At 43.1% G+C, this 13782-nt stretch overlaps 1 protein-coding gene across 2 annotated transcripts in view; it reads right to left on the bottom strand.

Moving 5' to 3' along the window:
* Window positions 1–13782, bottom strand: part of gpm6ab (glycoprotein M6Ab) — a 49000-nt gene that overhangs the window by 21997 nt on the left and 13221 nt on the right. The window contains exon 1 of one of the 2 annotated variants that reach the window (XM_048252480.1): window positions 10170–10530. The exons of the other annotated variant lie outside the window; for it this stretch is intronic. Coding sequence (XP_048108437.1) covers window positions 10170–10206 — 37 coding nt within the window. The 5' untranslated portion in view covers window positions 10207–10530. Of the gene's footprint in view, window positions 1–10169; window positions 10531–13782 lie in introns of those variants that run through there. 2 annotated transcript variants of the gene reach the window in all.

Here is a 13782-nt window from a genome sequence, read left to right as displayed (position 1 = left end):
CAATGCAGATACTGATAGGCATACAAGAAACACACAAGAAAACACCAGTCTCCTCCTACATCTTTTTTGTGACTAAATGCTTTTGTGTTAGCTGGTGTTCCATATTGATAAGCATGGGGAATTCTGCTGTAAACAACTGTCTGCCTCTACAAAAAATAAATGTATTAGCAAGAGTAAATGAGTCACATCTGACAGATGCAGGGCAGAGATATGCAAACAGGTCTGCCTTCATTACCGTGGAATCATGTGTGTGATTTTTGCCATGCAAATTAACATGGCTGTATCAGCTCTACAACCAAAAATGGCTGGTAACCATTGCAGCTACACTTTTATTTATTTATTTATTTTGGATTAAAAAGGGCTAAAAGTTCACCAATTATTCCATTTCCCTGTCCACCAACAGGAACCTTTTTAAGCCTTAGTGTTAAACGGCTGACCTGATGCCAGTGATTTGCTTCCCCAAAGGTTTGGCTCACTGCCCTGCACCTTGCAAACTTTGACAAACCAAAACAGGCCTTTTCAGATTGAGCTAAAATATTAATAATTTATGTCTTAGTAGTAAACAGCCGTGGGGCAGCCGTGGCCTACTGGTTAGCGCTTCGGATTTGTAACCGGAGGGTTGCCGGTTCGAACCCCGACCAGTAGGCACGGCTGAAGTGCCCTTGAGCAAGGCACCTAACCCCTCACTGCTCACCGAGCGCCGCTGTTGCAGGCTGCTCACTTCGCCGGGATTAGGGTGTGCTTCACCTCACTGTGTGTTCACTGTGTGCTGAGTGTGTTTAGCTAATTCACAGATTGGGATAAATGCATAGACCAAATTTCCCTCACAGGATCAAAAGAGTATATATACACTTATACTTAAACATTATAAACTATGACTTAATTGTTAGTTAATAACAACTAACGACTAAACAACTGAGTCAACTATTGTAAAGTGTTACTGCAGGAGAGCGTAAATCAAGGAGATGCAACTGACACTAGATCAGAGACTAAAAAGCTGACAAACATTGCTGTAGTTCTTTTGGATTTTTGATTACAAAATATCACTGGCTTGTGTCCAAAAAGCTTAGGTTAAAACTGATTGATGATCACCCCATGTTTATTATGGTTTTATGGGTCATGCATAATGAGTTATTGAGGTGTAAATTGTGGCTGAGGCTAACTGCTGATCAGGGTATTGGCTTATGGACTTTGAGACCCAGGTGGTGTTGTCTCATTATGTCCACTTAAGTGGTCATAATGCAAAGAACCAATATATCTCCACTCTTTAAAGTTTAATGATGACCATATGGAGAAACAATCACTCAGAGTAGCCCTCATAAGAAGCCTTATGGAGAGCTTTTAAGATCATTACCAGGGTGTCTTCACACAGAAAACCAGCACTGTGACCACCAGCTTGCCTGTGTAGACACTGTCACTGTGCTACTAGGGTTGAATGTAGGTACACTTAGTAACCTACTAAGTGTGTGTGTGTGTGGTCTGGTTTGGTGTATAGTTGTACACTCATTGTAAAACATAGGGTGTTCCTCTGGACAACAGATAAAGCAGCCTCTCCTCTCCCCAGTCTCGCTTGCTCTGCTGGGACAGCAATCGGCAGCGTGTTGCATCCTCGCCAGTCAACGCCTGGTGAATGCCCTGTGATTCTTGCTGTCGGTGGCAGCACAGCAACCATCCCCTAAAACAATTTTCCAAGCTGCCAATCAGAGACACAAGTCTTCTTTGAATTGCTCTTTGCTTGTCATCTATTCCTCTTCCCCTATTTATGCCTTTGAGCATGTCTGATTACCCCCACCAGCTTGGCTGAATGGATGAGCAACCTTGCCAACAACCATGGACATCAGTCGACACACACACTCCTCTCTTCTTTTTCGATAACAAAGGACGGAAAGCGCAACGAGTGAAAAACATTACACACACTTTATGCCGCATACTCCAAGTCAACTGTTTCCCCCCAAACTGTGCTGCTTGTGAATGAGACCAAAGGTGGGTGATATTTGTTTGATGCTCTTTCACGGCTACGTGTCTGTCTGCGGTCGCTCTGTGTGATGTCACAGGGCACCAGGCAACACAAGAGCAATGCTGTGCCTGTAATTGGTTGTACCGCCTTGTTGTAAGGGTGGTTTATTGTGTCTCACAGCATCTTAGCCAGTGGCGTCTGCGGATCCCGCAAAGCAATCACCAGGTGCCAATCATGTCTACATCACAGAGCGCCTGTCAGATCCCAATCTTGTCGGTCGACACTCTCACCTGGAGGAGCCTGAGTTCTTATGTTAAAGCAGTTTGTTATAAGCCCGGTGTGTTTAGAGCATTAAAGTATGTACATAAAGCTGTTCAGCTGATATAAGCTTGTTTTGTAAAGATGCCATAGATGTGGCTAATGAAGGTCAAGCGATGAGATGGCCTCCATTTTACTGGACTGTTGATAAAGTGTATTGTTTTGGTTTATTTTGAAAGAATAAGACAGGAGTTCAGAACAGTTGTTGAAAATCAGGTTGATGTGTGTACTAAGGTGAAGTGTTCTGGTAACACAGAGTGTCCCTGTTTGAATGTTAAGGTCTCAATGTAAATGCATTGATATAACTTAAGGACCTACTGCAAAATACCTTGGGGCACTTTAGAACATTAAAAGTGCACTTTAGGGCACAATTAACTAAAGACTATCAACCTGGTCTGGATAGATTACGCTGCATTACAGCAAATCCTACAACTGGATATAATTTATTTAAGACCAATAAACATGGTTACTGTAGAATACAGATGATCAGGCCACAGAAGATCCCTCCAAGTGTCAACTTCTCGAAAATAAAAACATATTTCTAGTGCTATGATAAAGCTGTTTGTTTGCACTTGCTAGTTTAATCAACCTTTTGTTCTCCTCACAATATCTAGCACTATTATGCATGATTCAGCATCAAGTGGGATTACATGAGATCATCTCCAGTGCCACAGTCTGAAATATGAGTATTGTATTAAAATGGATAATTACAGCACTATGCAATCTGGAAGTTCTCAGTTACATGAATGCACTACTAACTGTCTTGCCGATTAAATAAACAATGGCATTCTGATTGCATTGAAAATGCTTTTGTATTTTGTTTTTATTCTCTACTTTAGATGAATTTATTGCAAATGTCACAATGAACTCTACACAGGCAAGAATCTCTTCAACCCCAATCTCTATTAAATGCACTGTCTCCCTAACCTCCAAGTCGACTCATGATTTAACTCAACCGAAAGCAAGTCAGGAAATTTACCACCACTGACTCACCAAACAATGAAGCATACATTCTTCTGATTCAGTAGAGGACTTGTCACATAACCTTGAGAGCTATGGATTTTTTGAGGTCCATTTCAGAGATCCTTCTAAAAAAACATCAGTTTGAGCGAGTACCTGCCTTTCTGGTGGCGGCACCTGTGACGTGCAGCACTGTGTTTCTATATCAGTCACAACACACCTGGACTGGTTCTTCGGGTAATTAATTCTGTTTTCGATAGAGGATACCAATCTGTTTGCTTTCAACAAAAAGCATAAAAAAGTGTCCATTATTTGTAGCACTATGGCAAAAGACAGTGTAAATGTCTGTCACAGCAGTATGCCTGAAACCATAGGCTTTGTACAAGTACCCTATCAAACAGTGAATTTTGGTATTTTGGACTTCTTCAGATCAATAAGAAAAGCCTATTCTTTAGGTGTGAATTATTAATGCGATCCGGGGCTTCCCAGGCCCCAAAGTGGCGCTCAATGTGCAGAGGCCTTTTATGATGGCCTGGAGGCCTCACAGGGAGGTACACACGCGCCCAGAGGTCAAACGCTTCTCCTCAGAGTGCAGTCACAACACCACACACGTGGCCCGTAACACCAAGACCCCCCTTCAGGCTCACACAGAGAACCTCACGTCACAAAGGACGTCTACTGATGTTTCTATGTACAAAGGCACTGGGTCACAATGCCCTGCTGATTGGCATCTCTACAGTGCTCCAAACAGAGCTCTCACAGCTTTAACAGCACTTTAGGAGCACTGTTACAGCTGGTACATCGGTCGGCTGCAGGATCTCAGTGATTTCCTGGTAAATCAGAGAAACACTAGTCACAATCTCTGTTGTATTAGTGATAGTGCCTGAAAGTCACAGAAATGGTAAATGCAGCTTCATTGGGGCTCAGGCTTACTGCTTGTCATAACTGCATGTGAGCGCCTGACTGTCGTGTAACACTTACTGCTCCCTGTCCACATGAAATCCTTTAAATACACTGTTCTACTGCATCATGTTTTGTTCTTCCATATAGCAGAACAACACGAGCACAACGACAAAAGTTCTGCTCAAAACACTGTGCCGCATCGCGCCGCTGCACCGCACAGCACTGTGTGGCGTTGCTGCATCCAGTAGCATATTCTAATTGAAGAATGAATCAAACTCATTTGGCTGGCATCGTGTGGCTTGCAGTGAGAACACGGTGTGTCCTGTGAGGGGACAGCCCTCCTCTGCTCTTCCCTCCATCTGCTAATGGACCAGCAGCAGCATTAGTGCATGCGAGAGAGGAGCCTGTGTGGCCACTGTTCCCACCTTTTCTCCAGACGCTGTGGTGGTGCTGGTGCCTGTGCTCGCTTTATTGTACCATGTCTTAGCTGCGGCTAATTAATTAACTCTCATTACTCTGCCGCTGCGTGAACTGTGTGGTTGTTTAACCGCATTTCATTCACATTAGAATGAATAATCACAGAAATTACATTAAATAAGCTACTGCAATCTCAAGAGGGACTGCCTTGAGAGCGGAAGCCAGGCAGAGAGAGACTGGTGTTCTCTGCTCTGTTGCAGCTGCATTTGTGGATGGGGAAGAAAGAAAGCCATATCTGGCTTCTCACACATCTGTGACAGCTACTGTTGCATGGCTGTATCCTGTTGTTCTGTTTCCTGATAACACCACCACATTATAGCTGAGCATCCCCAGCAGTTTGCCTTGAATACTTTTATGATACATTGTGGTCATGTTGTCCTTCAAAGAATGGGTCGACCAGGTCTGGTCTACAAGCTGAAGCATTGACTTCAGACTCTCAGCCCCAGAACACAGCACAGCATGGCTGTATCCTGAGCTTTGTCACATTGTATCACTCAATGAATGATGCTGGTGAGTCTCAGAGAAAAAGGTTAGAAGTCTATGAAAGCCCAGGCATTCCGATTTCTGTCAGGCAATAAAAAGCTATTATCTCTCTGTTATCTCTCTACTAATGGACCTGCTGAATTTGCCTCTGGTGTGATGAGGATTTCTATGAACCTTGTGGAAAACAACTTTAACTTTAACAAAGATACAAGACATCATGTGGAAACTGTAAACAACAACCAGCATGTACAGTTGAACACAGATACACAGATGTCCTGCCTTGACTGTAGCCATTCACATGTAAAATAGGTAATTATACATTGTTTGCATGGCCAACGTCTACAGACTAAATACAGAGTGCAGAATGATTGACAGCAGCTTAACAAACTCATGAACTGCTTCAGTAAGTCTGTATACATCTTTTGCATGACAATAATGCTGTAGCCTGTGACATTAACTAGACAGGACATGTTTTTTTCTTTTCTTCAACCATGAGCCAGCCTCATGTATCTATCAATGTTGCTGTGTAACGCTAAGGACATCCACTAACAGTATTACATCACAGGCGTTTCCCTCAAGCTCTGTATCAAATTGTCCATTGTTGTGTTTGCAATAGGACTGTCATCTCAACTGGTGTTGGCAAGAAAAAAATTGACCCTTGTGGAGTCCAAACATTCCCAAATGAAGAAGGCTGACCCTCGGACACAAAGCACGGCTGCGCCTCTGGTCGGCACACTAATTAAACTTGCATAATTACAGCTTGAACCAGAGAGAAAGACACTCAGTCAGTGTCCCGAATGAAAGCAACTGTTTCACCACCTGCCAAGAACCTCCAGCTAAGGTTAAAACGGCTGAAGGGGCTAATGGTTAGCTCTGCTACCGATTCGGCAACACATTAGTGCTGCATTAGAGTCCCGTCCCATCGCTCTACCTCCCCCTGGCCCATAGTTGAAATTATGGGGGGTTTGGGGAGGGGGTCGTTGTGCTTATTTCCCTGAGATGCAGAGAACTAAAGCTCCTCACTGGCTAACCCGCCCTGATCTGACAGCTAACCTCGGCAGGCTAATGTGATTATGGCTCATGATGAGATCTTTCTGTGCTTTATGGCGCTGTCCTCCACCAGGTGAGCCAACACATGGCTGTTTATGGGGGCACTGCAGGTCTCTCTGGCTCACTGGTCAGTGATTGACGGCAGTTAATGGAAGCGTTTATGGCTGCCTTGCATCTCTCTATCCATCACAGATAGAGAATGGGAAAAGAGAGAGAAAGAAAGAGAGAGAGACTATCATGAGAGAGAGAGAGAGAGAGAGAGAGAGAGACTATCATGAAAACACCTGAGGTTGTACCTTCAAGTGATATACATAAGTGATATATATATATATATATATATATATATATATATATATATATATATATATATATATAGTATATCACTTATGGCTTATACAGTATATCACTTATGGCAGAAGCCAACTGACATTATATATATATATATATATATATATAATGTAGATACACTACACCCATGTAACAACATTACGTCATTAAGAGCATCCCATTAGCGAATTCTAAATAATTAATGACTGAGTGAAAAGTAGGCCAATTCCAAAGTAAATCTGAGCCATGGCTAAAAAATGCTGCCGCTGGCATGAGATTTCGTTCGGACGGTAACAGATCAATCCGGCATTAGTGCATTTGAGAGTGCGGTGAACAACCAGCCCTGATTGATGGACCAAGAGAGCGCCGGGAATCCACACAAGTATTTAATTTCACTACTCACCGTATCCAGTCCAGAAAGCTAATCGATACGGCATCCATATTAAAACCACTTGATAGACAAGGCAGAAGCCAACTGACAACTCGGCTGGAATATAATTAGTCTTTACAATCTTTTGGTTTTCTAATTGGATCCATGGTGCTAAAGCTCAAGAGGAATTCTAATGCACTGACTGCCACCATGATCACCACCATCACCATCACCACCATCATCATCGCCATCATCACCATCATCACCATCATCATCACCACCACCATCACTATCATCACCATGATCACCACCATCACTATCATCGCCATCACCACCACCACCATCACTACCATCACCATCATCATCACCATCACTATAACCATCATCACCATCACTACCATCACCATCATCATCTGGGCTGCCATCACTTTAGACTTTGTCTCTGTTTTTATACTCACTCATTTTATACTCACTTTTTAGTCATTTTCTTTCAATGTTGCTCATTGAAACACACACACACACACACACACACACACACACACACACACACACACACACACACACACACACACACACACACAGGCAGAGGTGACACCTCCAATATGAGTAACTCATCTGTCAGCTGATTCACTTAAGGGCAGCGAACAGCGACATTAATCTGTCCCTCTCTGCCATCTGCTAAAGATGAATGATTAATTTATTCCTGGACACAGAGCACACTGATAGTACCACAATTTCTCTGCTGCTCAAGGTGTGTGTGTGTGTGTGTGTGTGTGTGTGTTACAGTGGTAAACTGGAAGGGATTAAGAATGAGGTATCCATCATCCATCACCTGTACTTCCATATCTTGGATTAAGGACTCTCACACAAATCCCAATACACAGATACAATACACAATACCACACACACACACACACACACACACACACACACACACACACACACACACACACACACACACACACACACACACACACACACACACACACACACACACACACACACACACACACACACACAGTTCTGCTTTTAAATCACATGAATGGCAACCCCTCAACAAAACAAACGCCTTTTAAAGGGACACACATAAATACCCCACCCCCTCTTGCCACATCTCTTGTCACAATAGCAACATCTGTGGAGGGAAAGCAACCCCCCACACACACACACACACACACACTGTGTGTCTCCCGTACCGTGTCTCCTCCAGCCCCACCTGCTCCTCCAGCCCCACCACCCCACCTCTAAGGAGACCTGCACACAAGTCTACCTCCAGCCCCACCTCTTAGGAGACCTGCACACAAGTCTACCTCCAGCCCCACCACCCCACCTCTAAGGAGACCTGCACACAAGTCTACCTGCATTTGATGTCAATCAATGTAGCAGTCTAAGCCTGCGGCTGCACAATGGGAAAGGAGACCAACAGAGAAGGGGAGGGGCACTCAGATGTTTACAGTATTTATCATCCCCTCACAGTAAACATTCAGGTAGACTCAATGTCCCCACCCGTGTAAAAAAAAAAGAATCTCAATGCCTAGTCCTTGCAAGGCAAATAAATAAATCAGTGTCTCTCTGAGGACAGAACTCGTTTCAGAAGGCTTTACCAAATGATTCCCCGTCGCCATTTACCAGCTGTTGGGAACTGCAACACCTTCCAAATGGGTGCAAGCTGTCACTGTGCTGGCTGGGTCTGCTCCCTACTGGAACAACGATAACAGGTTCACACACCATGTAAACACCTCACAACACCACGCCTGCACCTCTGGTAGCCCAGTCAGTGCTTCGCAATACAGAAAGAAACAAGACCTTTGCAGCATGTTTTTTTTTTATACAAACAGCCATGGCAGGTTTGTTTTGAAACAAGATCCTGTGGAATATGGTGTGCTGCTGTGATTTTGCACCCTGGTAAAGCAGGGGGTGACAGAGAGAGAGGGAGAAAAGGAGAGAGATAGAGAGAGAGAAGGATAGAGACAAAAACGGAGGCATTGGCTGAAAATGCTGTATGTTTACCACTGCCCTACTATTTCCTCTGTCCCCCTGAATAATAAGTGGGTCAGTTCTAATGAGTGAGCTGAATGGTTACTTAAAGGAGATATGGAGCTCTGGGACCACCAATAAAACACAAACCAGCCTCGCCATGGCAGTCCCAACACTGGCTTCTTGAATTAAGTCTTAAAATCCTCCACATCCCATTGCTCTCTGTCTTTTCCTTTGTCTTTTTTAAGGATGGGCACGCGTATGTGAATTTATCTGGCAGGAGGGAGAGATGTTAAAAAAGAGCCTCAACATTCGCTCTACGCTTTTCGCTTTTCATTGGCTGCACATATCTCACTGGAATGCGCTTTGGCTTTGAAGCAACTCTGAGCAACATCAGGATATTGATAATTCATGACATTCAGCTCTTCCCCGCTTTTGTTATTTTGGAAATAAAAAGAGAGATGGAGGTCTACCAGAGACAGGCAAGTATCTTGGAGGCTTAAAAAAAAACACGCACAGTATCCCTCTCCTACTCTGCAATAACACACCCACCCTGCTAGCCCTTTTCCTCTCCTGATTTGCACACACACACACACACACACACACACACACACACACACACACACACACACACACACACACACACACAGTTCTGCTTTTAAATCACATGAATGGCAACCCCTCAACAAAACAAACGCCTGTTAAAGGGACAAAGGGCTGGAGAGTCATGCTGATCAGATTTGCGCTGGAGACAAGAGCGTTGTAATGGCAGTGCTGTAACCATAACTGGGCAGATGGGAAGAGACAACTAGAGAGAGAGAGAGAGAGAGAGAGAGAGAGAGAGAGAGAGAGAGGGAGATAAAGAGAGAGAGAGATAAAGAAATAGAGAGATAATCAGAGATGGAGAAAGAGAGAGAGCAAATTTGTACCAATCCTCCTGTCTCCAGTGACCCATCAAGACAAGCGTGGAAAGCACAGCACCGATGAATGGCAAAGATTATCCCCAAACACAGTCCGCTCTCCCCATGCCCCCCCGGACCTGTGCGTCCTGCCCCAACAACAACACAAGCGCTCTATTTAAAACAGCATGTCATCACCTATTCAACATGCACTCTCCCATAGACTAACAGCTCATAAACAAACAATGAAAATAAATAAATAAATAAAATAAACGGAAAAAAATCCACTAAATTAAATTTACTCTTTAAATAGGATACATATGATCAGGTCTCTGGTTGTGGCACAGAACACAGCAGCGATGCAAGTGAACAGGGACCAAAGGACACAATGGATCAAAGTGGAGCGGCGCTCTCTAATAAAAAACAGTGCAATTCTCTTTCACAGTACCTTTCTGTGACTGCCCTTCTTCCATGTTCTCCTCCATTGTGTCTTGACTTGCTTGCTGCTGTGCTCTTACTCACTTTAACAAAGCCCTCGGTTAAGATGGTTAAACCTCCGTGTGTCAGAGCGAGAGGAGAGGGTGTGTGTCAGAGTGCGCGCGTGTGTGTCAGCGTGTGTAGCTGGCTGAGTGTGCATGCGCTGATTTCTGTTTCCTGAAAGCTGGAGCGCTGTGGACCGGTGACTTGAGGGAAGTCCTCCTTGCTCTGTTTTGCTCACTATCTATCTCTCTCTCTCTCTCTCTCTCTCTCTCTCTGCGTCTCTGTCGCTCAGCTCTGTCTCACGGACACAGAACCCCCCCCCTCTCTCTCCCTCTCTCTCAGTCCTGTCAGCCCAGGCTCTGTGCGTTCCCACTGATCTATATGAAACCGCTCGTCCGTGAAGATTAGCAAGCTCCTCTCAATTGTTGGCCATCGCAGGAGAAAGCACAACCGGCAACAATACAGGGACGCGTGTGAGCCCTAGAACAATCCCAATTACACACACACACACACACACAGTCCCCTCAGTCTTACACTGTTTCTATGCCCCGAGGGAGTCAGGGCAATTAGTGCTCTGTTCACAATGATGGCTGTCAGGGAAGACAGAGTGTGAGGGCAGAGGGAGAGGGTGTGATTGTTGTGCTGGAGGACTCAGAGCAGGGCAGGTGTTGGGACATGGAGAGAGATACAAACACTCTGCTAAAGAGAGCCTACTGCCCTCTGAACAGATGGAAGGGGTGGACCACTGGACCCCCTTACCCAACAGTCACCCCCCTGGATCATTGATTGGAACATTTACTTTAAAAAAAAACGGCCTGATGGTGTTGATAAAAAATAAAAGTGTTGAAAATAAAGTCCTCTGCAATGAAATGCCTTGTATGTGAAAAAAAACTTCTTCCCGAAGCACTTTAAATTTATTTCCTTAGCATATTAGGTCATATCATAGATTATTATGGCAATTATTTGAACAGTGAAAATAATAACAAAAGAGTTTTTGAACTTTAATGTCACTAATGCTGATTATTCAATGATTCATTAGAATTTAAATATTTAAAATACTTTCACAGCAAAAAATATATATGCGATCAAATTAGATTAATTAATCACAGAGTATGTAATTAATTAGATTAATTTTTTTAATCGATTGACAGCCCTAGTTATTACTGAGTTGTTATTACACAGGATCACACAATCACAATCGCTTTACAGTCCAGTGATATAAACAGACTTAAAGAAGACATCCGGCGATTTTTCATATAGATCTCCATTTCTCAAAGTCACCTAGTACTGTCAAAAAATGAAAACAATTGTTTTTACCTAGTTCGAGTTGCTGCAGCCAACAGCTAAAGCAGTCAGGCAGCTACAGCATTACTCTGGGGGCATGAACATGGGGGCTCACGAACATGCCCCCAGAGTGTAGCACTGTAGCTGAATTTCTCCTTTAAGCGGGGTAAACACTCTTTTTTGTTTTCAGACACCTACAATGTGGTACCTCACACACTACATGTCCTTAATGAGGTATGTGGAATTCTGCAGGATTCAAGTCATCTTGAATACAGCCACGTGCCATTGGCCTGCATTGTATCTAATACACCAGCACACAGGATACAGCGTAGTATTACAAGAGAGCCAGCCCAGCGCTAGCTGGTTTGCACACAGAGCATTCGTGTTTTTGACATTACGCTATTTTCTGTTGCTAATTGTAGGTCATGATTTCTGTACAGCACTTTCTACTGGCTCATGCTGCCAGACAGCCGTCAAAATGTTCTGACATGTCAGATTACCAATCCAGTCTGTCAGAAACACTGATTCTTATATATCTACGAATTGACTGTGGCGAGTCTGCTCACACTACCGATTAGACAGAAATTTCGCCCTATTTTAAAGGAACATTTAAACCTGACTGAACCGGGGCTAAAATCAGCCCAAAATCATGGCTGTAGAATTCTATTGGGGTATCAGAGTTAAAGATGTTGCACAAGAATTAAACTTGATAATACGTGCCAAGGTACTATTTATGAAACCCACAAAAATGACTTATGGAAGTTGCTTTCTGATTAATTACTAATGGCACCTGCTGATACACAAATGTGATGTGATTTAGAGAGGTGAAATCAAATGTCATGCTCCAAGATCAGTGGGCACTGGTCCTTGGTGCTCTGGATGCAGTGGCTATCGATCCACACTGCTGGCTGCACCCTGGCAAGCCCTCTCTCCCCAGAACACAGATGCTATAGCTCAAGCAGTAATATTAAATGATGCTCTTTCTTTTTTTTTAGTACTTAATATACGTCCAGTCAAAGATCCATCTGCCAGGGTTTCAGTTACACAGAAAATAATGGCTGTGGCTTTTCCTTTCTTGAAACTCACTGGTTCGAGAAATATGGAGTCCTTGGGGTAAAGTCTGATGTAAGCAAATACTCATGTAGTCTTGTATTTATTAAGGTGAAAACAAAAGTAATAACGCTACCATGACAACCTGCTACTTCACTGCTGATTGGTCGAGGGGTCAGGGTGTGTTGGTGCTGCCCTGCTAATGTTGCCAAGTCTAAATACCCATAATCCATTTTTCCAACACTTTACAACCAGTAAGCATTCAATCACATACTCAGCCCAGCATTTATATATTGTTTGCTAATGTTTGTTGTAGTTTGGTTAAATGGTATGTCACAGGATCTCCTTAAGGGAAAATATCATGTTAAAATATTAAAATGAAGATTTTAACATGTTATATTTACTGGTAATAATTACTGGTTTGTTGACCAATTGCTAATTATGGTATGCTGCATTTATAATCTAGTAGTAAATTAAAGAAACAATACCAACATGTAGTGTAAACTATGCACATGAATACATGAATATGGGCACACACACACAGGCTGGCATGTCATTATAAACTAATTATCAGTTCATTCTGCATTATTAAATAGTCTTCCTAGATAATTTATCTGCTGACACGATTCTGATTTTAAATGAGGGCAGACTGAAGTACACATATGCAGTGTTACTAAAAAGGCCTGCACACTGGACACTCGGACGCTGATTAAAATATAGGCTTTTAACTGAAATTGATTGATGGTAGTCAGAAGGAGATTACCCTGCTTGCCTTGTTATCACAAAATTACTTTCAACACTGCAGCCAACGCTGAGAATCAAACAGATGGTGTGCACAGACATGTGTTTGTTTGTTTATTTGTGTGTGTGTGTGTGTGTGTGTTCAAGAGACAGAACAGAGAGAGAGAGAGAAAGAGGGAGAGAGAGAGAGAGCATAACAATATTGAAGACATTGAGGAAATGTGCTTATTTTTTACTATCTTGAGTGAAACTCTTAATCTCTACACAACAGCTACTGGTGTTCTTTTATAAGTGGTAAATAATGGCTTATTTGATTGTATCTCTGTGCTTTGATCACACTGCAATAATATTGTATAAATACATTACTAATCACTTGTACAATCAGTGCACCATCAACAGATAGCAGCCTGTTACATCTGACTTCTCGTGTGATATGAGATGCATTGCTTTAGAAATGTGAGCACAAAAGTCCCCTCTGTCAAACCCCATGTCCTCTCAGAACTCAC

The sequence above is a fragment of the Alosa alosa genome, chromosome 1, assembly GCF_017589495.1.
Source record: "Alosa alosa isolate M-15738 ecotype Scorff River chromosome 1, AALO_Geno_1.1, whole genome shotgun sequence".
NCBI lineage: Eukaryota > Metazoa > Chordata > Actinopteri > Clupeiformes > Clupeidae > Alosa > Alosa alosa.
This window is presented reverse-complemented; position numbering and strand designations above follow the sequence as displayed.